Genomic DNA, 23,727 nt, shown 5'->3' with positions numbered 1-23,727 from the left:
GTGGTACTTGAAGATTGTTTTGCACCATGGCAGTTATGTCATGGTGTTCCACAGGGCTATATTTTAGCTACTATGCTATTTAACATCTACATAAAACCCCTGGGGTATGGGCTGAGGTGTCATCAATATGCAGAGGTACTCCTCTACCTCTCTTTCACCAAACCCAGCTGAGGCAGTGGCTACTCTAAATCCATGTCTGGGCATGGTAATGGATGGGATGAGGGCGAGTAAACAGACTCAATCCAAACAAGATGTTGGTAAAAGGATCATCTGTCCAGTTGGGTGATATTCAACCTGTTCTGCATGGGTTTGCACTTCCCTTAAAGGACAAGGGTCAAAGTTTGGGAGTGTTCCTGGATCCAGACCTGTCACTTGAGTCTTTTATATTATTTATTTTATATTGCTAATTTTATATTATTATTTTGTATTTTATTGTATTTTATTTTGTGTTGTGAGCCGCTCCGAGGCTTCGGCAAGGGACGGCATAGAAATGTTTTAATAAACAAACAAATAAATAAATGTGAATGTTGTGGCTGAGAGCACCTTTTATCAGCTTAGGCTGACATATCAACTATGACAGACAGATAAACCCTGGCTACAGTAATCCATGGTCTGGTAACCTCATTTGGACTACTGTAATGCACTGTATCTGGGTCTTCCTTTGAAAGCAGTCCAGACTTTAACTGATCTAAAACAGGGTGTCAAGGTTGTTTATGGGGACTGACTCATGAGAACATATTATACCAGTCCTCTTTCAGCTGCACTGGTTCCCAAGATGAACTTTGGGCCTGATTCAAAGAGCTAGTATTAACATTTAAAGCCCTAAATGGCTTAGTGTTAGGAAAACCTCATTCCTTATCAACATACCTGGACCCTAAGTTCATCTTCTAGGGTCCTTCTCCAAGAGCACCCTCCAAAGGAAGTAAAGAGGGTGGCTACCAGGAGAAGGGGGCTTTCCAGTTGTGACACCCTGCTTATGAAATGAGCTCCCAAAAGAGGTGTACCTGGCACCTACTCTTTTGGCACCAGGTGAAAATCTTTTTATTTTTTCAATATTTTAACAGCTTTTAAATCTTAGTTTTAATACTGCATTTTATTCTGTACTGTTGCTATTTGATTGCACTGATTCAATGGTAACTGCTATTATGGCTTTTATAGACCATTCATCTATTGGCGTCTCAGGAAGGTTTGCAACAAAGCAACAGTTGTTCATATGTTGTCCCTGCCTTTTTGTTTTATATGGTTTTAACTTTTGTTAATGGCCCAGAGAGCCAAATATACAGATGACAGAAAGCAGCAATGAATTGGACAACTCTTGATGAAAGTGAAAGAAGAAAGTGCAAAAGCAGAATTGCATCTGAACATTAAAAAAACACAAATCATCACTACAGAATTTATTAAGAACTTTACTGTCAACAATAAAGAAACTGAAATTATGAAAGATCTTGCATACCTTGGCTCAATCATCGATTCAAATGGAAACTGCAGCCAAAAATTATAAGACTGAGCCTTGGAATGGCACCAGTGAAGGAAGTATAAGACATTTAGTTGCAGACTAAGGCCAAAACTGGCCGTACTGCATTTCCAATCTGTATGTATGTGTGTGAAAACTGGACAGTGAAGACAGCTGGCAGGATGAAATGCATGTGTTTGAAACATTGTGCTGGAGGAGAACTTTGTGAATATCATGGACTTAGAGAAAGATGAACAAGTGCTCCTAGATCAAATCAAACCAGAACTTGCCCTGGAATTGATGTTAGAATTTCAGATTGTCATAAGAAGGCAAGAATTACTGGAGGAGACAGTTATGTTAGGGAAAGTCAAAGGCAAAAGAAGAGGAAGACCAACTATCAGATGGAATGATCCCATGAAGGCAGCCACAGCCTTGAGTTTACAAGAGCTGAACAAGACTGTCAGACAGGGTATTTTGCAGGATTTTCATTCATAGGGTCACCTTAAGTCAGCATGTAGCAACAAGGCTTGCCTTCTCCACGAATGCGAGATGAACAATAGCATCCATCATGCATTTGTATTAAAATGTGCAAGACATGAGGAAGATAGACATTAAACAGGGAGCCATGAAAATCCCTGTCACGTCCACTAATAATTTTGTTTGAGGATGAAGGAAATGAAGTCTTAATCTGAGTATCAATACTGATAAAAGATAGAATTCAGAACCCTTTAGACCACCTAAGGTTTTTTTTTAGCACTTCTGGAAATAGGCTGAGGCTTGGAATCTGCCAAGTTTCAGAAGGAATTCAATCCTATCAAATGGCTCCATTTGTGAAGGGTTGTTTATGCTATGTGCCAGTGTGGAGATGTACATATAAGCTTGCCCTGATGTGGTATTTTCCAGCTGTGAAGGAATACAGCGCCCACAGGCCATGATCTTGCCCGTGTGTGCTGGACCAATGGGAGTTGTAGTGCACACAGCTGGTGGGCAGTAGGTTAAGGAAGACTGTATTAGATGGTCTCCTCCAGTTTAATGAAGTTGTTGACAGAATTCACTATTGGATAATAGACTTAAGAAAAGGCAGGAGTAGGATGTACAGCTGATAAGAGTGTGCCTTCTTTGTCGATAGCCCCTCACATCTACATTTCATCATACAATGAGGAACTTACCTCAAACTGGCTTCTACTCCTAATGTAGTAAGTTAACTGAAGGAAAATGGATTTCTCTGTTAATAAGTCATGACCAAGATTCACCTAAATAGCTTAAATCCTTCTTCAGTCTTGCATTTTTAATATATCTATGCAAGAAACTGAAACTGCACTCATTTTTAAAGAAAAGGTGCCCATGTCTGTACAGAATTAAGAAATCCACCTGTCATAATCCATATTTTAGGCACTGTTTTATGTAATTTAGGTTGTAGTCCTGTGCTGACATGCTGGGAATTGTACAGTGTTCTTCTGTCTGAACATGCACAGAATTACTTGATTATGGGCAGAGCAATCCCACATATCATGAAGTGGGAAACTGGAAGCATCTGTTTCTCTCAACAATTATCTCCATATGTTGTTTTACCACTGTAAAGACAAATGTCTGCATACCTGATGTAACCCCAAATAAAAGGTGTCATTATTGGAGCGTGGCTCTACATGCTCTTTTTTCAGTGTGGAGAACTGCTAGGATTCACTGCCTTTATCCTGGGTGATTCAGAGAGGTTGCAGAATGCCTGTGCTGACAGGTTTCATTACACTCAGATGGGGGGGGGGGGCAGGCAGTTAGAAAAAGAAAAAAAGAACCAAAGGCTGGAATGTGGGACTGTTGTAAGGAGGGGAACAGAACAAGCCAGAAAGCATCAAGAATGAGCCAGAAAGGAAAGAAAGGGCCAGAGAAAAAGAATCACAAAGTGGAGGTAACTGGAATGAGATGAGACACAGAACAGGAAGGCTAAAAAGAGAACTTTTATTCCTGGAAGATAGACGAAGGAAACCAATGAGAAGCTACACAGGGAAGTCTCCTGGAAGAGAAAGCTACCCAGACAGGTGATACTGTATCCATTTGGGGAGAATCAGAGGTATTGTTCCCTGGCCAGTTGAGTCAAGGATAGACAGTGGTTAAGTGGGAACAGACATTTTGCTAGTTGAAGAGCAGCAGGAGCTGGAAATAAATGCCTATGGGTTGGCCAGAGGGACTATGCCTGAGAAGGAATTGTTCACACTTATTCTAGTCCAAAGGGGTTCTGTGCCTTCCAACAAATTATGAAGGGGAGCAAGGCTGACCTGTACAATGAACCAGTGCAGTAAAAAACAAACAAAAATGTAAAAGCACTCTGGGCCCCTCTAGTTTATGGAAGTCATGGATCAAACCCAATTTCAGTCATAGTTAGTGAATTCTATCATCTGCAATCTTTTCAGAAGGTCCTCTGCTAGTGCTAAAAATAGTTTTATGATGAGCAGGTAAAATTGTATTTCTTCTTTATTTAATCCATATAATACACCATTTTTAGAATTTAAAAACTAGATAAAAGAGCATATTAAATGGCAGGTGTATGAAGTTTTCTTCATAAACAATGTTTGAACAAAAATCTGAATTACAAAATATTAAAAAATATGTCGGTACATTTGAACATAGCATTCCACTAAAGCATAAAGATACATATATTGTAAAAAGAAAAATTGTGCCACTTACCTACTGTTTTTGCTGTTTCTAGGAACTTTTTATTCTGTACATAGGACCATTCTGTACAAAATATGAAGTCTACATTTTTATTACTCATTACAATAAAACAAAGTACAATGTATGTACAATATTAAAATGAAGCCATACTAAAGCCACACGAAAAAAAGACACTTGTAATATTTTTTTGACATTCCTGATATACAGGCATAGAATTCTGGAGAACATGGGAAGGTTGCTAACACTGAACTTTATGAAGAACAACAGTCACCAAAACAATTTTATTTGCACATTTTTATTTTGGATGTATTAGTTCTTAGAATAATTTAATACAGAATTTATACAAAGCATAAAAATGGTGATAACAAATGAGCCATAGAATTAGTGCTGCTAAATTTTAGAATATTGCTTAGGCAAGTTTGTCAACTGGCCCAAAATCTCAAGAGCAAATTGCCATGGCATAATTCCTTTATCTATCCAAGAGTATTTGCTTTTTGGTGAATGTTTATCTTCAGTAAAGAGCAAAAATAAAATCTAGACAGTGAAAGATCTTATACATTGAGCGTTACACAGTCAACCAAACATTGATATACAATATTTTCCCATTCCCCCCACAGGATAAAATTCAAGTGCTTCATTCCAGAAGCCTCTTTCATGAACCTACTGAATGGCCAAATTATAAAAAAGGTATTCGATAAGTTATCAGCTAAAGATGGAAGTTCAAACAATGGTATATCAAAATACATAGAGACATTACTTTATGTTAGTATAAAAGCACCCTTTCCCCCCTCAAAATGGAGAAAAACATTTTGAACTGCTTTAGTTATAGTTTTGTCATTATGGCAAAGCATATCCATTTTCAAGTTTAACAGGAATTATTTTTACACAGAATGGGTATTTCATTTAAAGCTCGGAGTGGTCTTTAGATTTAACTTTGTCTTAGCAGTAATTTCCATCACACCTGATCTAATTTTCTTTCCATAGGTTGGACATTTTATTTTGAGACCAGATAGCAGGCACTACTATATCTGCACAAGGTTACTAAAATGCCTGTTTTGCACAATAATTTTTATAGATTCAAGATACCTTATTTCCTTAAAAAAAACTATTTTAAAGAAGCTGCGTGAAACTTTTCTGCATCAAAACATTAAACATTGTCATGTTACTGGCAGAGACAAAAGAAACAAGTCACTTATTGTAAATTAAACAGCTCTTGAGCAGGTTATAAGTGTCTAAAATACTGGCCACCCTGAGAGAAATCAAATATTGAAGACAAAGCACTATATATATATATGGATATATATATATGAAAATGCATTCATGTGTTCCCAACTAGAACAATGAAAAAAGATCTCATAACATGCAAGTAATCTTGTGGAATATATAGCAGCATTTGAAGATCAACAGCAACTCAGATGAATTTTTACTTTTCTCGTGAGGTGTGTATGTATTATATGGACTCTTCACCACAGATAAAAGTATTGAACAGCAGAATTACTAAAACTCATTTCTCAGCTCCTACTTAAGATAGGCATTTGAAAAAATGTGTAAAGCCTTTGTAAAAACTTTTGTCTTATTAAAAATAATCTAAAAAGTTACTGATGATGAACTCCAGAGAAGTGTATTCAGCTAAGCTGGTTGCATGATGTCTGTAATAAGTATTCTTAAGAGCCGAAAGTATATCATGTAGTAGAAGCTCATAAGGAAATAAACAGTGAAGCATTTGGGTAAATTAACAAAAAAAAATTGAAAAATGAAAGAGGTATCCAATGAATTTTTAAAATTTATTTCTAGGCAATGCAGATAGCTCAGTTCCAAAATAGTTATTTTGTATTATATGCTAAAGGACTGGAAAATATGGCTTCAATCCATAAAAAGTATTCAGACAAGGGTGCCTTTCTCTGGAACAGTTTTCAGAGCTTCTCAAAATTAGTCGTGATTGAAGATTGTCATGAAAATTACCATTCTGTAAGCTGCACTGAGAAATCAATTTAACTATATGTTTCCAACCTGCCAGAATGTGCCTAGGGTTGTTTTTGTAGGGTTGTTTTTCGTCAAACATTTTCTGTCATTTAAAAATGCCTAATAGCGATATATAAATTTAGAATTTAGACCATTGCTACAGTACCAACTTGAGATGGAGGACAGAAAGAAAGTGGGCCTAACAGTCTGCCAAACACCGCTGTAGTGCAACTTCTAGTCATTTCAATGGGGCTTGCAAAGCAAAAACCAATGCAAGTCCACTTTATAGGGTACACGTTACCCAGAAATCTGTCCTATATAGGAAAAACTTGAAACTCCTGTGTAGCTTGTCATTATATGACATTCACACATGTGTTTTTTTTTGGGGGGGGGATACACATGTGCATGATATACAAGAACTAGAAGCTGCAGTTTAACTGTAGCTTCCTAGCATATATATATATATAGCAAACATGATGACTAATATTATGGTTTCATGCTTTCCCCCATACAGAACTGCTTTCTGTGTATACACAAAAAGTGATGTGTTAGGTAGCCTGAAAAGATTCTGGAAGTTGCACAGCAGATGTGCTTCCAAAAGACTGCTCCTCTCTCTGTAGTAATATGAAAAATCGTAGATTTCTGATTGATTGGTACTATGACAACAGCATCAAGAAAATACCTTAGTTTAACTCTAACCAACCCAAGTTTCTGCATATAGAATCAGGTAATCTACCATTGTTTGAACTAATAATCTTGAGCTGCACACACTGTATCAAAATTATTGCCTAACAGAACAGGGTTGAAAAAAGCTTTGACATGTGTAACTGATCAGTATGGCACAAAAAGTAAGTTCTCTACTGTGGAACAGAGTCCAGAAAAAAGGGTTTTCTTGCAAATAAGATTTCAGTTGAATTGTCTAATGCCCATCATGTGTTATTAGATCATCAGCTCGGCAATGGGACTCCAAGGCTTTCATGGTATAGATATCCTGAGGCAGTTCAGACTTGCGCCGCATCACAGGACGCTCCTTTTTCTGTTCCTTCGGTGCCTGAAAACAAAATGCAATAACGCTGTTTTTAAATTTCAATTATTTTTAATTAAGAGCTGGCTTGTTTTCTTTTTAAGAAGAGCAAAAAAGAAGTATCAGAACATTTATCCCAGTAATACACCAAAATCAAATGGCTACTGCTGTAATGACCTGCGTGACAGTATATTACCCATACAGGGAATCCTTCTCAAATTAATTTTTGCCTCTTCTTGGTTCTCCAGGAAGTCACCATCCAAAGTTTAACAGTTGGTGCATGTCTTATAATTAAAAGGCATACTTTGCATGTTGCCTAGGCTAACGGCCATTCCTCCTGGTGAGCAGTCATGTAGCAAACTGTATCTAGCCCCTTCCTGCCACCGAGGATACCTATTCAAACTGCACTGCTGCCACCAAAACAGCCTCTTCCTAGCAATCAGCTCCCACAAGTTCAGAGACACAGCGCAGCATCACGATGGCTGGTTTTGCATCACTCTTCCAATCATGCCAATAAGGGAAAGGAGAGTGTGAATTACCACATATGCACTTGAAGTGATTTTGTATTTTCCTAAATGCGGGACACACCTATTCTATGTTCGCCTGGCTCCTGTTGCCAGCTGGTCAGAAGCCAGAGAGAGAACAACTTAGATAGCCTTTTGCTGTGTTTTCCTTCCAGGGCTATGAAAGTTTTCAGTCTGACTTTTAATATTAAGACAGGCTTTATAAAATCATATAGTGGTGGTGGGAAGGATGGAATGCATCTGCGATAGCAGGCAAGGGCAGAAAGTGGAAAGATGGAAAACTAAATGAGCAATTGATCCCTCTGTAATTTTTGGCACTCTGAGGGTACAGTCCTATGCATGTTTAGACAGAAAAAAGTTCCACAGCATCCACTATTTAATAATTAAAGTGTATTTCTAGCCCCAGACATGACACCTGTGAAAAGTAAGACATGTTAATATATACAATATAAGCATGACTTGTGTTAGTCTAGGACTGTAAGATCCAGACCGAGGAGGCAAGGGAGAAAAGACAACAAGTGATCCTTTTCTATTTACTTAAAGGATGTGTGTATGGCTAGGAATACTGTTTCACTCATGTAATAAAGCTACCCTAATTTCCACTTGAAAGGAAGCCCCTACCCAAATTTGTTGCACAATGCTTTGCATCATATTTAAATATGCAACATTAGTTGGTAATATTCAATGCCAATCATATGTAGAATAGTCTGACTGAAGTAATTGGGATTTAAGGATAGCTACTTCTGCTCTGCTGTCCCTTGGTGCACAGGAAGCTGCCTTATACTAAGTCAGAACAGTGGTCTATTTGGCTCAGTATTGTCAGCACTGATGAGCAGCAGCTCTCTGGGTTTTGAGGCTGGAGTCTTTCTTGGCCCCATCTGGAGATGTGGGAGACTGAGTCTGTGATTTTCTGCATATAAAGCAGGTGCTCTCCTACTGAACTACAGTCCCCAAGAGAGTGGGCCCAGCCCTAGTGGAGTCTGTAGGCTTTGCTCATCTGACATCAGGGAAGGTAAGTCTGGGCAGCTGATGTTCAGGTTTGATGAGGAGATCTAAAAATGTGAATCTCAATTAGTGACTTGGGATTAAGCAGTCTTTTTTTGTATGTAGTCTTTCAAACACCACTTTGCTGGCTTCAAATCATTCTAACAGTTATGAAGCCATTTGACACAGACAAGAAAAAAACCTCACTGCTTACATATGCTTAGGACCATGTTAACTGCTACTAAAACCATTTTACTGACAACCATAGGAAACTTCAGCTTGGAAATTACTAAAATTATTCTGCTCGTTTCAAATTTGTTGCAGTTTAAAGAGGAAAAGTAGAACAGTTAACTAAAACGAGTAAAGATGTCTGAATCAAGTTTGGAACGAGTAGGCTAATTTTTCTTCCTATGTGCTTACCGGACAAGCTTCTTCTTTCACTGTCTTTCTCAGCACCTGCAAGTCTTCAATTAAAGGCCCATCTGTTTCCATTGCAACAGGACTGCTCACCAGACAGGTGTCACTATATATTGAGTACTAACCAAATGCAAAATGTTTATGTCAGCATTTTAAAAGTAAAACTCAAGATTAGATAACTACAGATATTCAGGAATCTCACTGCTAGAAATGTTCACTTCCAACTTGAACTATAATGTACATATTTGATGCACTAAGCATTTCAGCTTCAAAATAGAAAAGTTTTCGTTTGAGTTTCTTAAATATAAGAATTCTCTTACTGAAATCTAAAAATTATGTCCTATACAAATTATGAAGTTTGTAAAACTATGACTCTAGAGATTCATTTGGTCAGAAAACATTAATCTTGTTAATTGGGGGAACAGGGTATGAAAGATCTTTGTAAAATTATACATGATGGTCCCCCCACATTTGGCTAACAGGGCAATCAGAACAGTCAAGGTCTTAATTGAAAAAAACAGGCTTTATACTGAAAACTCTTGCCAGAATTCTTCTGACATCTTAATAACATGATCTCATAGAATACATAGAGTATCTTTCCAAAACAAACAAAATTAATAGAATAAGTAACACTCAAAATATTTTTTGCTTTATTTATTAAAATGTCACCTGGAGATCAGGAAACTGGTTGCAATTCAACAAAATAAAAATAACTATTAATCCTTGCAAGTGGCAAGACTATGCTACAAATTTAAATTCATTTTCAAATGTGTTTAAGAGTCAGGCTCCCACCTGAACAATTTGGGGACTTATGAGATGGTATCCTATGAAACGTCTCCTACTGAAAGAATGATTTCCTTTGTTCTTCCCCTTTCAGTCTCCCCTACACCCTTAAGATCAGCTCCATAAAGTTTATTTGATGATTATATTTATATCTTGCTTTTATCCTTTCAAGGAACTCAAGGTGGCTTACATAAATCTCAGCTTGGAAACCTTCCAGAGAAAATGGGCAGTGGGGAGAAAAGTGCCACTGTATGAACAGAGATCTGCTTGTCAATATCTGATTTCACCATTAGTCCTTTTTAAAAATCAAAACACCTCCACCAAAATGTTCAGCAACTTTCAATTAAACCAGTATCAAAACTTGTATACATTCTACAGTTTATATGACAAAAGAGAATCTGTAATTCGCTGGGCATAAATATAGATTGTATTTTTACTAGGTTGTACATTTTTAATACTTCTGCTTTAAGGAGATATGGGTAATACTAAATTTTCCTGTGGCAAAATTACCTGGTTCACAAGACACAACTGTATGACTCATGCTGGCATTTTTGCATGGCACCTCTGGGTACCTGTGTTGTCATGTCATGTGAACCCATGCTGCAGGGCTTCTCTGCAGTTTAGCCAACCCTCAATGTTTAAAAATGTTCTTTTGCAGACTGCATGTTGTCTGCAACTGCTTGGATCCAGCTGCTCTGCTTGGATCCAGAGCAGCTGCTTTGTTCATAGGAGGCCTGCTTCTATATACAGAAGTGTGGATGACCCAGTGGAAGCTGCAATGTATAGAAAAACAGAGGGAGACCATTTTTGTTGATTCTCCCTCCCCTCCCCGGCCCCAGCCTTCTGAGCATCCCCTACACATGTAATTTCAGAAAGTCTTCCAACCTTCAGAAGGTGCAATAGGTTGAAAGAGGGAATCAGCAAAAAAAAAAAAAAAGTCTCCTTTATTCCTCACAAGTAAACATAATTTCTCTTGAAGGATCTGTGTTTACTTGCTAAAATCAATTAGGTAATTTACTCTTGCTCAACTCTCTGGATTGCAACCATCACCCTGACGTGCATGACATGCCAGATCCTATCCACAGGAAGTGCTGGGTCAGGTCAGTACTATTTTTCCATAGTTCCCGCAACCATCCAGTTTGCTATGGCTTGTCATGTCATGCAAACCTAAGTAGCAGGGATTTGTTTGATGGTTGAATAAACCTCAAATAACCCGCAGGTTATTTAGGATTAAAGGACTTTTGCTGATTTATGGTATCAGTTGAACTGTGAATGTACATCTAAGGCTACTCCAAGAAGACTCATGGTTTCCAACTGTGGGTGAAGTAACAGCCAGGAAACAATTCAACCTGTCTTTGTAGCATTTGAAATGTTAAGATGGACATTTTGCAAGGTCCCAGAACATTCACATAAATGGTAGACTGCTTGGCATATTTGTTCTCCATTATGATGCAAACCATTTCACCATGTAATTTTTTTAAACAGGCAGACTGTCATGTGTTATTTATCACCATATAAATAAAATACTCATTGGAATCCACCAAAATCCATGTAGTCACTTTCTTTACCTTGTTTTATAAATTTAAGAAGAGACATATTACATCTGTGGACACATTTACTCTTCCAGAAATATGCAATAAAAAGTTGACATACTCAGCCTCTGAAAATTTTCTAGATACCTGGGGGTTTGATTTGGCTAGATTTTCTATTTTAACCCATGCTTCTTCCCGTTCCTTCATTTTTAGTTTCTCCCTAGGAGGGAAAAGAAACCATACATACATCACAGATAAAGCTCACATAAGTTTAAAAAAATAAATTACCACCAATGTTTTTGAAGCTCCAGAAAGCATGTTTTTTTAATTACTCATTTAAACTTTAATATAGATTCTAAATAGAACATATGCTTCCTTTACTATGAGGATAACAATAGGCATTAGAAGTTAGAAATAGGGAAGAATTCTGGAAAGAGGGGGAGGAAAATCATTACAAGCCAAACACAAATTTTTGCCTTGGCTTGGCAGGATCTCTCCTTCACTTTTTTTCATTAGCTTAACCAAGTAGCAGTTGGTTAAGTGGTAGACCCATGGGTTAACTTGAGGTTATTTAAAACTGCTTGAAAGAAGAGAAACTTCCTCCTCCCCACCATCAAGGACTCCTGAGGCAAAATGATTCTTGACAGTTGAGTGAGCTTCTCCCTCCCTCTAGCCCCGCCCCTCTTTGGCAGGCAACCCTTTCACCCACTTCTTCAACAGAAGGGGAAAGGGGCTTCAAGAGAGATGGAGACAAACAATTTGTTGGCAGAGGTGGAGAGAAAACTGAGAATCTAAAGACACTCTGGCAAGAAAAAACTAGAAATAAAAGAAAATGCAGAGAAGGTAGGGCAAGAGGGAGACTGAGACTTCAGAGTAGATGGTGATTGCAAGATTCTATAACTCACAGCAATTTACTATAAATAAATATGTGTGTCCCTGTACCCAGGACACTTTTCAAAAATACCACATGTTCCTGTGGGCCTCAAAATGTTCCCTGCCTTTCATCTAGTTTTTATAGTATCTTGAGGAAAGGTGGAGCATAAAAATAAGCACTGCATTGCTCTGTATCTGTTAGGATCTAGGCTGCTCTCAGCCTCCTGATGAGTACCAGCTGGGAGCCCTGAAGGAACAGCTATATAAGAACAAACTCTTCCCTCCAGAACTTGACTGAGCAACACAGATCCTTCTTGGTAGCAGAGGTCCAGCTCTTGCATCTTGCCTGACCCTTGTCATGTATCCTGCTTTACTCTGTATTCTGTCAAGTTATCCTGTCTCGAGGTTCCTGTACCTCTGTCTTCCCGGTTCTTTACTCTTGGCTTTTTCATGATCATTTGTGGTTTGCCCTGATATGTACTTCTGATTCATGACCTGCTCTGTGACTATGACTTGGACTTGCTATTGGACTTTTGACTCTGTCTTGAGGTCTGCTGCTGTATCTGGTACCTCTGCCTTGTTTCCTGCCACCCATTCCCTGGACCATGAGTGTGTCACATACTTCTGAACAGTAGTCAGAACCTGTACTGCCAACTCCAGAAAGTCTATTTCTCTATCCTTTTGGACTTAATTACCAGAAGGTATATAAACTTATAAGCAACCCTGCCCCCAAAGACAAACCAAATTCCTGTGGAAAGCAGGATGCTTGAGAATGCTCAATTTTTTTAGTGCAGATAGTTGGAAGCTCGGAACGCTACTGGCTTTTCATTGTTCCTAGAATGCCTTCCTTCTACCCCCCCATAAAGTATAATTTGGGGAAATGGAAGACTGGAATCCTGATGATGATGATGGAGGAGTTTCTCCAGATTCTGTCTTTCCAGGCTCTTAAAAGATTAGAAGATTCTTAAAAAAAGCTCAGGCTTTCCCCAGTAATTTCCAAAACAGGCTTGGGAGTAGTGCTCTCGTTCTGAATTGAGATTAGTGGGTTTAATACAGCACAAATACATAATCTGAAATATACCACAAATATAACAGTGCAATGTAAAACAATGCCAATAGCAATGACATTTTCAGAGGGCTGTGCAAATGTCTGAGTAAATGGTGAAAAAGCAGGTGGGGGAAAAAGGAATACAGTAAAAGGAATCTTACTTGAGTTTTTCTGCTTTAAATTGCTGTGTGCAGTCATCAAACAGTTTTTGGTTCATCTCCATGAAGAGTTTCAGAGCATTATAAATCAAGCCATGTATTGTCCTTTAGAGAAAAAAACTGGGCTTGAGACTTCTCAAAACATGCATACAAACAGACATGCCTCTGGAAACCAGTCAATAGATACTTTCTTTAGCTAAAACATGACATATCCAATACTTATATGTTCTATAGCTATTACATCTCATCACTAATTAATTCTACCTGTTGCAATACTCTTCCTTTAAATATTATGCTAATATTCAGAATATGAATTCTGGTAAAAGTTCATGTTACTGCATTCCACACAGTCTTTGCAGAAGACATGCATATTCAGCAATATTAGATATTATTAACTTGTTTATTGCAACTGAAGTGAAAAGTACCTAGTTGTATTACTTTTGCAGGGGTAAGTCCTGTTGGCATATAACAATTGCAAATTGGGCTTTAAGTAACCCGCAACTTGCCAAGTCATGTGCATGCTGCTGTCTCTTTAAATATGTATCCTCTCTCTGGCCTGATTTGTGGTGCCTGAACCCAGACACTTTGAGTTGTTTGTGGGTTAAACAACTCAAAGTTAACCTAACAACTAATGACAGTTTAAAATTGGGTTTTTCACCTACAAACAATCCAAAGTTTCTGGGGTTTGAACATCACAAAACAGACTGCAATCAGGCTGACTGGTTGTTGCAACAGAGTGCATATGATGTGTGTACTGCCACCTGGCAAATCATGGGTTAATCAACCCACGATTTGCTCCCCTTAATCAAGTTACACTAAGCTAAAATGTCCTCTGAATACAACTATACAATTTCCACAAAGTAAATGCCTGCCAGATTACATTGTTTGGTAAAAGAAATGAAAAAGTTTGCTCAAGTAGGGAAATATCTATTTTAGCAGATGAGAAACTGATATTTAAAAATGGGAAGAAAAATGTCTTCACCTGAATTAGACAGCATTCATTGCCAAGGAAGTTAATTTACTCTGTAAAAGTAATCTATCACATGTTACATGTTCAGACCCAAAAGGTAAACTGTAATAGTCTTAACTGAATCATGCAAATTCAGTAAGTGAAAAAGTGTGCCATACTCTGTGCGCCATACTCTGTATTCATGCTTGGGACATAATGATTGATAGCCACAAGGGAAGATATGATTCATAATATGGTGCTTTTACATTCACAATATGCTGTTCTTAAATAAAGTAATCCATGTTACTTTAAAATCATTTTATCAATGGATTACTTGCACCCAGTGGCATAATTCAACCATTAATAATAGTGTTTACTTGGCATCTTCTTTCACTGTGCCAAAATACAGATATATCATGCATTTTTGGCCAGCCCATCAGTAGTCCTTAGTCCACAGGTAGCACCAGGCTATGTAACAGCCAATACATTCAGCATTCACACAGTAGCTCAAATAAAAACTTCTTTAGACATGGAATAGTTGCAGAACCATTGTGGTTAGGGTATTAGGTACATGCTAGAATTTTAAACTGTGTGGTTGTAAAATGATAAGAGATATAAATGTATATGGAAAATATACACACTGGAACAGGAATGTAGAAAGATGGAAAAGGAAAAAAGAAGAAGATATCTTAATATTGATAAAACCACTTTATTTTCAATAGGAGTTTATGGACCATAGTTTGGATTTAAGTCACCCAAGTTAATGCAGAGTCTGCTATTGGATTGTTATTATAAAATAACAGTAGAGAATACATGTGGTGGGAAATGTGTCAATACAGCTGGAAGCAGGCAGACTGGTATAATACATTTGCATTTTTTCACTTCCCCTCTGGTTGTATTCAGTTACTGTTTTTATTTTTTTGCTGATCAGTGAATATGGATTGTGAAAAAGTTTTTATGCCAGATTTCCCCATCCACCTCCCTCCAGATTTAGGGTAATTATGATCTAAAGAAAGCTCAAATCTTTGTTACGGAGAAGCAGAAAGTAGCCCACATCTACCACTGTATGTAGAATACATTTTGTGACTGCATATATGTGCTCCATCTAAATGATTGTTCTTGCAGGAGAAAGGTGGTAGATATTCCTGGGATGTAATGTACAAGTATACATACATAAGGATATAACACACTTACTGGGTTTGTACAATATGACACTGTGGGTTGCTACTGGCTTTTATGATCCTGATTTGATAACAAAGATCATTCCTGCCTTTGTTTTCTCTTCATAGCTTACCTTTCAACAGCTAGCAAGGCAAAGCAAAGGGCAACTTGCAATTAGCAGCCCCTTTGGTACAATGGGCAAGGTTGGTAAATGCTACACCTTGGCAATAGGTATTCCCCCAGACATGGGCCTAGCCAACTTCAAATTTCTATATTTATACAAGTGCACAAGAGTGTGCTCTAAGTGCAGCTAATTTTTTTTTTAATAAAATGAACCTACTTGCGAAAATTGCCCATGCAAAAAATATAAAATTTCTATGTATAATGGCTGAGCCTCCAAAGTTCTGCTTGGGCACTTTGAGGGGGCTGTGAGTGGTTCTCAAAATGAAGACTGTGAAGGCCAGCTGTCAAGCCAGCTTTCATCTTGACTGAAAAAAATCTTAATTTGGCAAAGGACCTGCAGTGAGCCAAAAACAGCTAGCGATTGTGCTGGGGAAGACAACGAAAAATTGGTCTTGTCATAGGTTCTCCTGGGATGGACCCATGGGAGGACCAAGAGGAAGGAAGTGAACAACCCATGGCTAGTCTGATCATCTCATGAGTACTCATGAGATGGGTTATTCACAGAACAATCAATCCACTGTGGCGTATTGCTAAGGAGGGCTGGTGTGATATGTGAATGTGCCCATCCCATTTACAGCTCATACATATTGGGGGCTCCTACTTGTAATGTCAATATGCCAGGTTGGGTTGCAAACCAAGCCTTTAGGAAAACTTGCCTGACTACTGTATAGAACAACACATTACATATGGAAGAATCTATCCATTTTTCTTCTCCTCATGTGACATTTATCTTCACTTAACCTGTTTTATGGAAAATTCTCTTACCACCAACATGCAAATGTGTGCATGTGCATATGCACACATGCACAAGAATTTCAAGTAAACTACACAAACTTTACCCTAATTTATACAGGTATAAGAAATTTTACAGCATGAGAAGGGTTAGACTTTAGGTCACCAAGGAATATACTTCAACAGCTCCTTACTTGTTCCAGTGAGTCTTTGAATTCCGGTACAAAGATGGAAACATGATGGGCAAAATCTTTGCTGCATTGTCACTGATTAAGCTCATAATATACTCATTATTCCAGTAGTATAGTGCTCGTTCTGCCACCTAAAAGACATGGGAACATTTTTTCTACTTAGTAACACACGCAAACAGTTGCATTTTCTTCTGGCCTTAAAGGAAAATAAGCAAAGTGTCCTGTTTCAGTGTTAATTGAGCTTTTCTCCCATAGCTCACCGGTTTCCCTGCATTCAACTTCTTTTCTTTTTAGGCTGACACCTGTGTGATTGTTGTCAGAGCTGCCACTAGGCATCTTCTGTTGCACAGAAGCAACATAGAAATATCTGTTTCTCTGGCAGAAAGGAAGCCATCACAGCTGCATCAGCTGAGTTTATTCCTTTGCTACCCACACATATCACATATTGAAACAGGGTGTATTTAAAAGTTAAGACAAATCCACCACAAATCCACTGTGCACAGTGTAAATGTCAAAGGGAACAACACGTCTACATGTTTGGAATGGCTAACCTGAAAGTGTGGACTGGAGACACACTTGGCTAGCTGCCTGAAAAGAGGTTCCATAACCTTTACAAATTCAGAGGGTTCAATAACATCTAAAATTTCTTCTAATTCATTTAAAAACATAACTTCTTTTGGACTGTGAGTCTTTGGCCAGTATTTGAGTAGTGCCATCACCACCTGTAAAAAAACAGAAACAAAACCAAAAAGATGAGAAATTATTTAATTTCTAGGTTATAAATTTGTCTTCTAGTGGTCTATCATGAATTGCTCACATTGACTGTTACTGTTATATGTCTTATAACATGTTGAAATAATACCTGATGTATTAAAAATAAAATGTGGCATTATAGTTTTAGGAAACTATTTTCTGATTTAAAAATGATTAGCATGTGCTTTGTATCATATTCAAAACTACTGAATGTGAGTTTGTATATAACACAGACATGCAGTGAATAAGATGGAGTAAGAGCATTTGTAACTCTGAAGAGGAGTCATTCCAAAAGAGCAACAACCTTCCAAGCATTGTTTATGCATGTTATAAATTGCTTAAACACACATTTTTCTGTGTATGTGTACACAATTTAGCCACTCTGTTTTAGGGAAATGTGTTGTAGTCTTGGAGTTCCTGGAGAGAATGTATTTTCTATTATGAGAGTCTAAACATTCAAATAATGAACATATTATTGAAAGTTTTCAGTTTGCTTGTTAAACAGGCAATCTTGCTATTGTTAAACAGGCAATCTTGCTATTGGCTTTGATTGCTGTGCTTAATGAAATATAAGGAACCATACACTTAAACTAATAGTTAATGTATCCATGTTGCTAAATAGGTAGGGTGTTGGGGGGTTTTTTTGAAGCACAGAGTTAAATATATTGCAAGACTTAACAGACTGGATGTTTTCCATGCTTGGAAGGTGCCTCTACCTGAATTCTGGGGGTCATTCCCTCACATTACAGCTCACTCCATTTGGCAGGGTCTCTTTGACCCTCTACAGAACTTTTGGGGGGCTGGAGGGCCTGCCATAGGAAGTCTGCAGGGAAGTCATTAGAAAGGTGGTTTCCCACACTCTCGACATTCAAAAAGAAACTGGACAGCCATCTGAGTGGGATGGTGTAACCTGGAGTCCTGTAACACCAGGGGGTTGGAACCAATGGCTTTCATGGCCCCTTCCAACTCTACTATTCTATGATTTTATGATTCTAGTTCAGTTGCACAAAGCTAAATCTGGAACCAAACCATGATCTTGTACAAGATTAGTAGGAAATATTCATATTTCAAATATTCATCATTTGTTATTTCCATTTCCAGTGATAGGTGGATATTTGCAAGTACTGTACTCTACGAGAGCTCAACTGCACTTGATCAATGGGGGCATACCAGCCACTAACTAGCCAAAAGGGAGCCTGTAGTAGTCAGCATGTTGGGTTGGGATCTTGGAGATCTGGGTTCTAGTCTCCACTTTGCCACAAAGATCATTAAGTGACTTTGGGCCAGTCAATTACCCTTAGCCTACCTTGTTTCACAGGGCTGTTTTTGTGAGGATAACATTGAGAAAATGGTGGCAAATAAATATAATTCATAAAAAGGGGATATATGAGAAGGTTGAAGGGAGGGATTTTTATATACGTAAGTTTTCCTCCTGCGTGAACTGAAGGCTCAAAAATTGACCACCTTAAAATGAAGGTGCTTTTAAGACACAATACGGGTGAGTTAGACTGCGCATGACATGTATATTGCATTCACAGTAGTTTCAACTAATTACAATATAAATTGTACACTTTGCCAACTTATTAGTTATTCCTGATAAGGTAGTTATGTAGATAAGGCCTACAATCAAATGTACTTTAAAAACTACTTTGTTCAATACTTTATAGTAATAAAAAAGAAGAAATAAAACTTACTGGCTCAGTAAGCGTGCTGTCCTTTTCTAAAAACTGAACTACACAGTATGCCAGCTAAATTGAAGAGAAAGAGTAATACTGTTATGCTAAAACATCTCAGTATTATAGAAGTAAAATATATTTTGCTGCTATTGAATTGTTTATACTGGATGGATGAAAGGACAGAAATTTCAAATATCACAAAATGCAAAATCCTGCAAGGCTTATGGTTTCAAATAAAGATAGGAAATCAACATAAAGTAAAGCAAAGCAGGCTAACCATGGATTGAGATTTTCAGTTTTCATCTTTAGCTAAGATGGCAACAGAATTTGTACATGTATAGTTGCCAATACCAACACTTCTTTCAGCTTTTGTGTGCTAGTTCAGCTCTCCTACGATGGCTCACATTAGAGCTGACTTCATCATAACATATAAAGTAAAGGTCTAAGTTAAAATATTAGAACATGGGTAGAATAATCTTATCAATATGGAGTTGGGGTTGGGGACAAGAGAGGACAGTCACTTCCTAAATCCTGCTTGGCTCACCTGCCAGCACATTAGTTGAAGGAGCTGGTCTTTTTTTCCTTTTTTGCTTGCTTGGTTGTACAAATTTCCTCCCATGGGTTTCAAGTGGAGGGACTATAATTATGTCAGCTCCAGGATTGGTGAACATTTCTCCCTGCCAGGTGTATGTGAATACCTTCTGCAGGATGTTTCTAAATGTTTTGGTGAAGCCAACATTTCATCCTATCCATGCCCGACACACCCCTTTTCATCTCTGATTACCAGGGCAGCAAAAAATGGAAGAACATTACTAATGCAGCTTTCTGCTACTGCAGCAGGTGGTTCTTTGGCAGTAGAGCTCCTTCCCTGCCTGCTAATCATCGCTGTTGGTAGAGAATGAAGCCAAACATATCCAACAAACTGCTCCCCAGAACCCTGATGCGGCAAGTGGTTTAACATAATACAGAGTACTAGCACTTATATTATTTAAACGCAGTTTAAAAAACTTTTCATTTGAGACTTTGTCAGTTTTATTGAGTTTTACAGAATACATTTTAACAGCGCTAATGAAGCTAGCTATTTTCACATTCCTCATTTTGCACAAAGATGGAAGGCTACTTACATATTTAAATTTTACAGTTAACTCTTATATACTAATAGTGTATATTAGTAGAAGGGTTAAAGGTTTAATCCATTGTTCAAGGGTGGATCCTATCCTATCAGACTCAAAATGGCATAATGCCAAGCAAGGCATGGGGGAGAAGGTGCATTTTCCAAGGCTGCCTTAGGAGGAGGCCCAGGAGAATCCAACCTGCTGCCTGCTATAGCAATTGTCTGTGAGGCAATTCACATAGCTGGTGGAGGTCAAGCAAGAGGGCCAGGAGAACATGGCTCATCTGTGCTGCTGTCAGGTTCAGCTGTGGAAAGCCTCTGACAGTTGCTCCCAAGGACTGTTCAGGCACCTGCTATCTTTATTCAGCTTCCTGCAGTGCTCCTGCAGAATACTTAACTACTGGAATACTAGGAGGAGAACTGAGGGGGAAGAGGTGCCTTAGGATCCACACCATAGCTGAACAACTGCTGGGTATATTGTGAGTTTGGGGAAAGCAAGCTGCACTGCATAGCTTTCTATGCAGTGTGGCTTCTTGTTTTGTGTGAATCCAGTCCTTATATGAAGTGACAGATGAGTCAGGAAAATTCATTATATGACTATAAAAAAATAAGCAGGGGAACTTAAGAATTCTTGTTCAGTCAGATGATGTCTTGCCCTGCCTATTGCAATGGAGAATAAATAATTTCTATCCTCACTTTTCCTATGAATGTTTATTGAGAGTGACCAACTACTCATAGATGAGAAAAAGTATGGGCTTGAAACCAGCTGGGTAACATTCTATTGTGTAGTTATCTGAACTTGGATCCATCCAACAAAGGCAGTTGTATATTCCCCAGTGTAATAACAACAATCTACGATGTTGCTCAAACAAGAATTGAGCTTCTCCAGATGATTTTCTGTGTCGTTGTAAGAGAAGACACACACCACCTTACTGCCTGGTAGATGGAAAAATACCCTGCCTATCATTAACTGTAGAATGAGGGAGAAGATGTACAAGAAAGAACCTACCAAGCAATCTTTCAATACAACTCAAAAAAGCACATTCAACTATTTATTAGCACTGTATCCTTGACATGATGTGCTTGAGGAAGCTTGCAATGATGTTCAAAATACTTCTCTTTAAAAATGAAAACCTTAACATATAGAATAAATAGAGTTGCAATATCCTCACACCCAATCAAAATCCAAAAGAAAATCTCAAAGTGACAGTAGCTACATCCAGCATATCCTTATGCTCACAAACACGTTTTACCAGGAAAAAGAGCAGGAGACACAGATGGGTGACCTCTCTCATGCAGTACATTCCATAGTGGCCATGACTGCAGCAGTCCTGCTCTATGCCTTTGTTGTTCTAATGAAGAAGTTATATAGTAGGCTTGGGAACCTAACAATATGATGGAATCCTCAATCCTCATGCAGGATGTCTGCATGGTGCCTACAGGAGCACCTGGGAAATCAACTAAGCTTTGCAATAGCAGCACTGCTCTAGCATGAAATGCAACTAAGTCATTCTAGCAGCCTGGACTGTCTTAAAACCAACCAGAGGTACAGCTAGATAATTTTAGACACTGGTCTTAATGGTCTTATGGAGTGAGCTCTTTAGACAGCCATGTGTATCACTTCAGTTGTGAAGTACACAATCATCATATTCCTCTTCACCCCTCCACATCACCCTTCTATGCCTAGAAGCACTTCTAGATGCTAGAACAAACATTCAATAAAAACGTGTTTGCCAACCCTGATTTAAAACCAGACAGCATCTGCAGTTTTGCATTTTAAACTCACTTGTATTATTTCACTCTCCTCAGTATCAGTAAAAGATAAACGTTGTTTCTGCTGCTCTAATGCTAAACACAGCTTTTATGGGATTATGCAGTATTTTACTGTAGAAAAGGACAGTACTGTAAAAACAAGCATCTCTAACCATATTGGGTAGGCTGACCTGGCTATGTTTTTTTTAAATATAGTGGTACTGAGGCAACCAGCATCAGCCCTAGTGGACCTGGTGTGCCCATATCATCTGAAGTGAATGCTCCTGAGTATTCCTCTCATTTGCCCCATCTGGATTATCAGCAGCTTTCCCCCAATTGTGAACATTGTTCCCAAGGGAGTAGTTCTATCTGCACCACTGAAACCAACCATGACATGTAGAACTTGATTTGAATCAGCACTGTATTTCCAGTATCAAAAATAGTATACCTATTATTAGACAAGAAGTCTTGTAAATCAGGATGAAATTTCTGTAATATCTGCTTTATTTTGCCTTTTTCTGATTATAGTTTATGGTTTTGTAGCTTATCAAACAAACTCTTAAAACATAATTTGCATATAGAATCATTTACCTGTGGATGGTAGACACTGAGTGATTTCACTTTGTGCAAAGGCAATAACACCTTGAGAAGAAAAATTTTGTGCTCTTCTTTTAATGGTAAGGCAAATCCATTAATTATACTGGAGGGAAAAAAAACAAGATTTAAACATCTGAAACAGTTTGGCACATTTTCAACTTCAACCTTTCTTTAAAAGTTCAAGTATAAATACTCACTTAAAATGAAAAGGAAAGACACAAACATTCTAATTAGAACTGAAATAAATTATACGAACTGGCAATCATTTCTTTCAAACCAAGGCTCTTGAAAACTCACTCCACTTTAATGCACAAGTACTATTATGAAGCATAAATTTTAAGAATTTTACCTTCCTAGTATTTCCAGTAATTCTGCTATGCCATTGTGATGTTCTGTTTCATAAATAAACCTGTAAAAGCAAAATCATTATCAGCAGTGAGGAAATACAATTACTTGTATTTATGAGATACTTTTAGTTCAAATTGACCAAAGGCACAGCTCATCTGCCATGTATTTAAAAATAAATAAATTTTTGTGTGTGTTCCCTTAGGGAACAATTCCATGACCCTTAGATAGTGTCTCAGGAGTTACAGTTCAGATTTTGAGGCTGGAGAGTGTGCTCTGCCCTAAAAAGCTGAGAATTCTTGACTCCACCCACTTCCCCCTTGCAGTGTTTGAGGAAAGAACTGGATTCCTCCCCCCCCCCCCGCCCCCCTGGTTGGGAAAACAACCTTCTAGAGAGGGATAAGAAAGCATTTGTGGGACAGGGAGCGGAAGACTGTGCAACCACTGTGCATCCTTCCCTTCCCCTCTCATGTGATCCAGCTAGAGGGCAAAAAAGCAGGGAGGGATAATGCATGACAGGAAAAAAGGGATGCAAACACAGCTTCTGCTACTCATCCTGTTTCTGCATAGGATGCTCATAAGCTCTGAGTTCAGAGGCTTACAGGCATCATGATATTCTTAGCTAGTATTTAGACTGATCACTGAGGGTGGTTACAGAAATACAGAAAGCACATGAAGAAATGAATTGCCCCTTCCTGGCTCTGCTAACATTGTTGGATCCTACTCATGGTTTCACATTTGATTATTGTCTAGTTCATATTCAGTCAAGTTAAGATACTGCAAATCTGCATTGCAACTTTCTTCCTCACTGAGTCAATACTTGCGATAGATGACAGGAAACTACAA

General features: G+C 38.2%; 1 protein-coding gene across 7 annotated transcripts in view; it reads right to left on the bottom strand.

Moving 5' to 3' along the window:
* Window positions 1-4,136: 4,136 nt before the first annotated feature.
* Window positions 4,137-23,727, bottom strand: part of PPP2R5C (protein phosphatase 2 regulatory subunit B'gamma) — a 95,479-nt gene continuing 75,888 nt past the window's right edge. For 5 of the 7 annotated variants that reach the window (XM_044437116.1, XM_044437118.1, XM_044437117.1 and 2 more), the window contains 9 exons: window positions 22,886-22,945; window positions 22,531-22,639; window positions 19,092-19,145; window positions 17,196-17,366; window positions 16,648-16,775; window positions 13,432-13,533; window positions 11,497-11,569; window positions 9,038-9,154; window positions 4,137-7,136 (listed from right to left, as the gene is read on the bottom strand). In XM_044437116.1, coding sequence (XP_044293051.1) covers window positions 7,005-7,136; window positions 9,038-9,154; window positions 11,497-11,569; window positions 13,432-13,533; window positions 16,648-16,775; window positions 17,196-17,366; window positions 19,092-19,145; window positions 22,531-22,639; window positions 22,886-22,945 — 946 coding nt within the window. In that variant the 3' untranslated portion in view covers window positions 4,137-7,004. The remainder of the gene's footprint in view (window positions 7,137-9,037; window positions 9,155-11,496; window positions 11,570-13,431; window positions 13,534-16,647; window positions 16,776-17,195; window positions 17,367-19,091; window positions 19,146-22,530; window positions 22,640-22,885; window positions 22,946-23,727) is intronic. The other 2 variants (XM_044437119.1, XM_044437122.1) reach the window with 1 other exon arrangement.

The sequence above is a fragment of the Varanus komodoensis genome, unplaced genomic scaffold, assembly GCF_004798865.1.
Source record: "Varanus komodoensis strain SLA01 unplaced genomic scaffold, ASM479886v1 scaffold3, whole genome shotgun sequence".
NCBI classification, from domain to species: domain Eukaryota; kingdom Metazoa; phylum Chordata; class Lepidosauria; order Squamata; family Varanidae; genus Varanus; species Varanus komodoensis.
The sequence above is the reverse complement of the archived record's forward strand: the minus strand, read 5'-3'. Positions and strand labels throughout refer to the sequence as shown.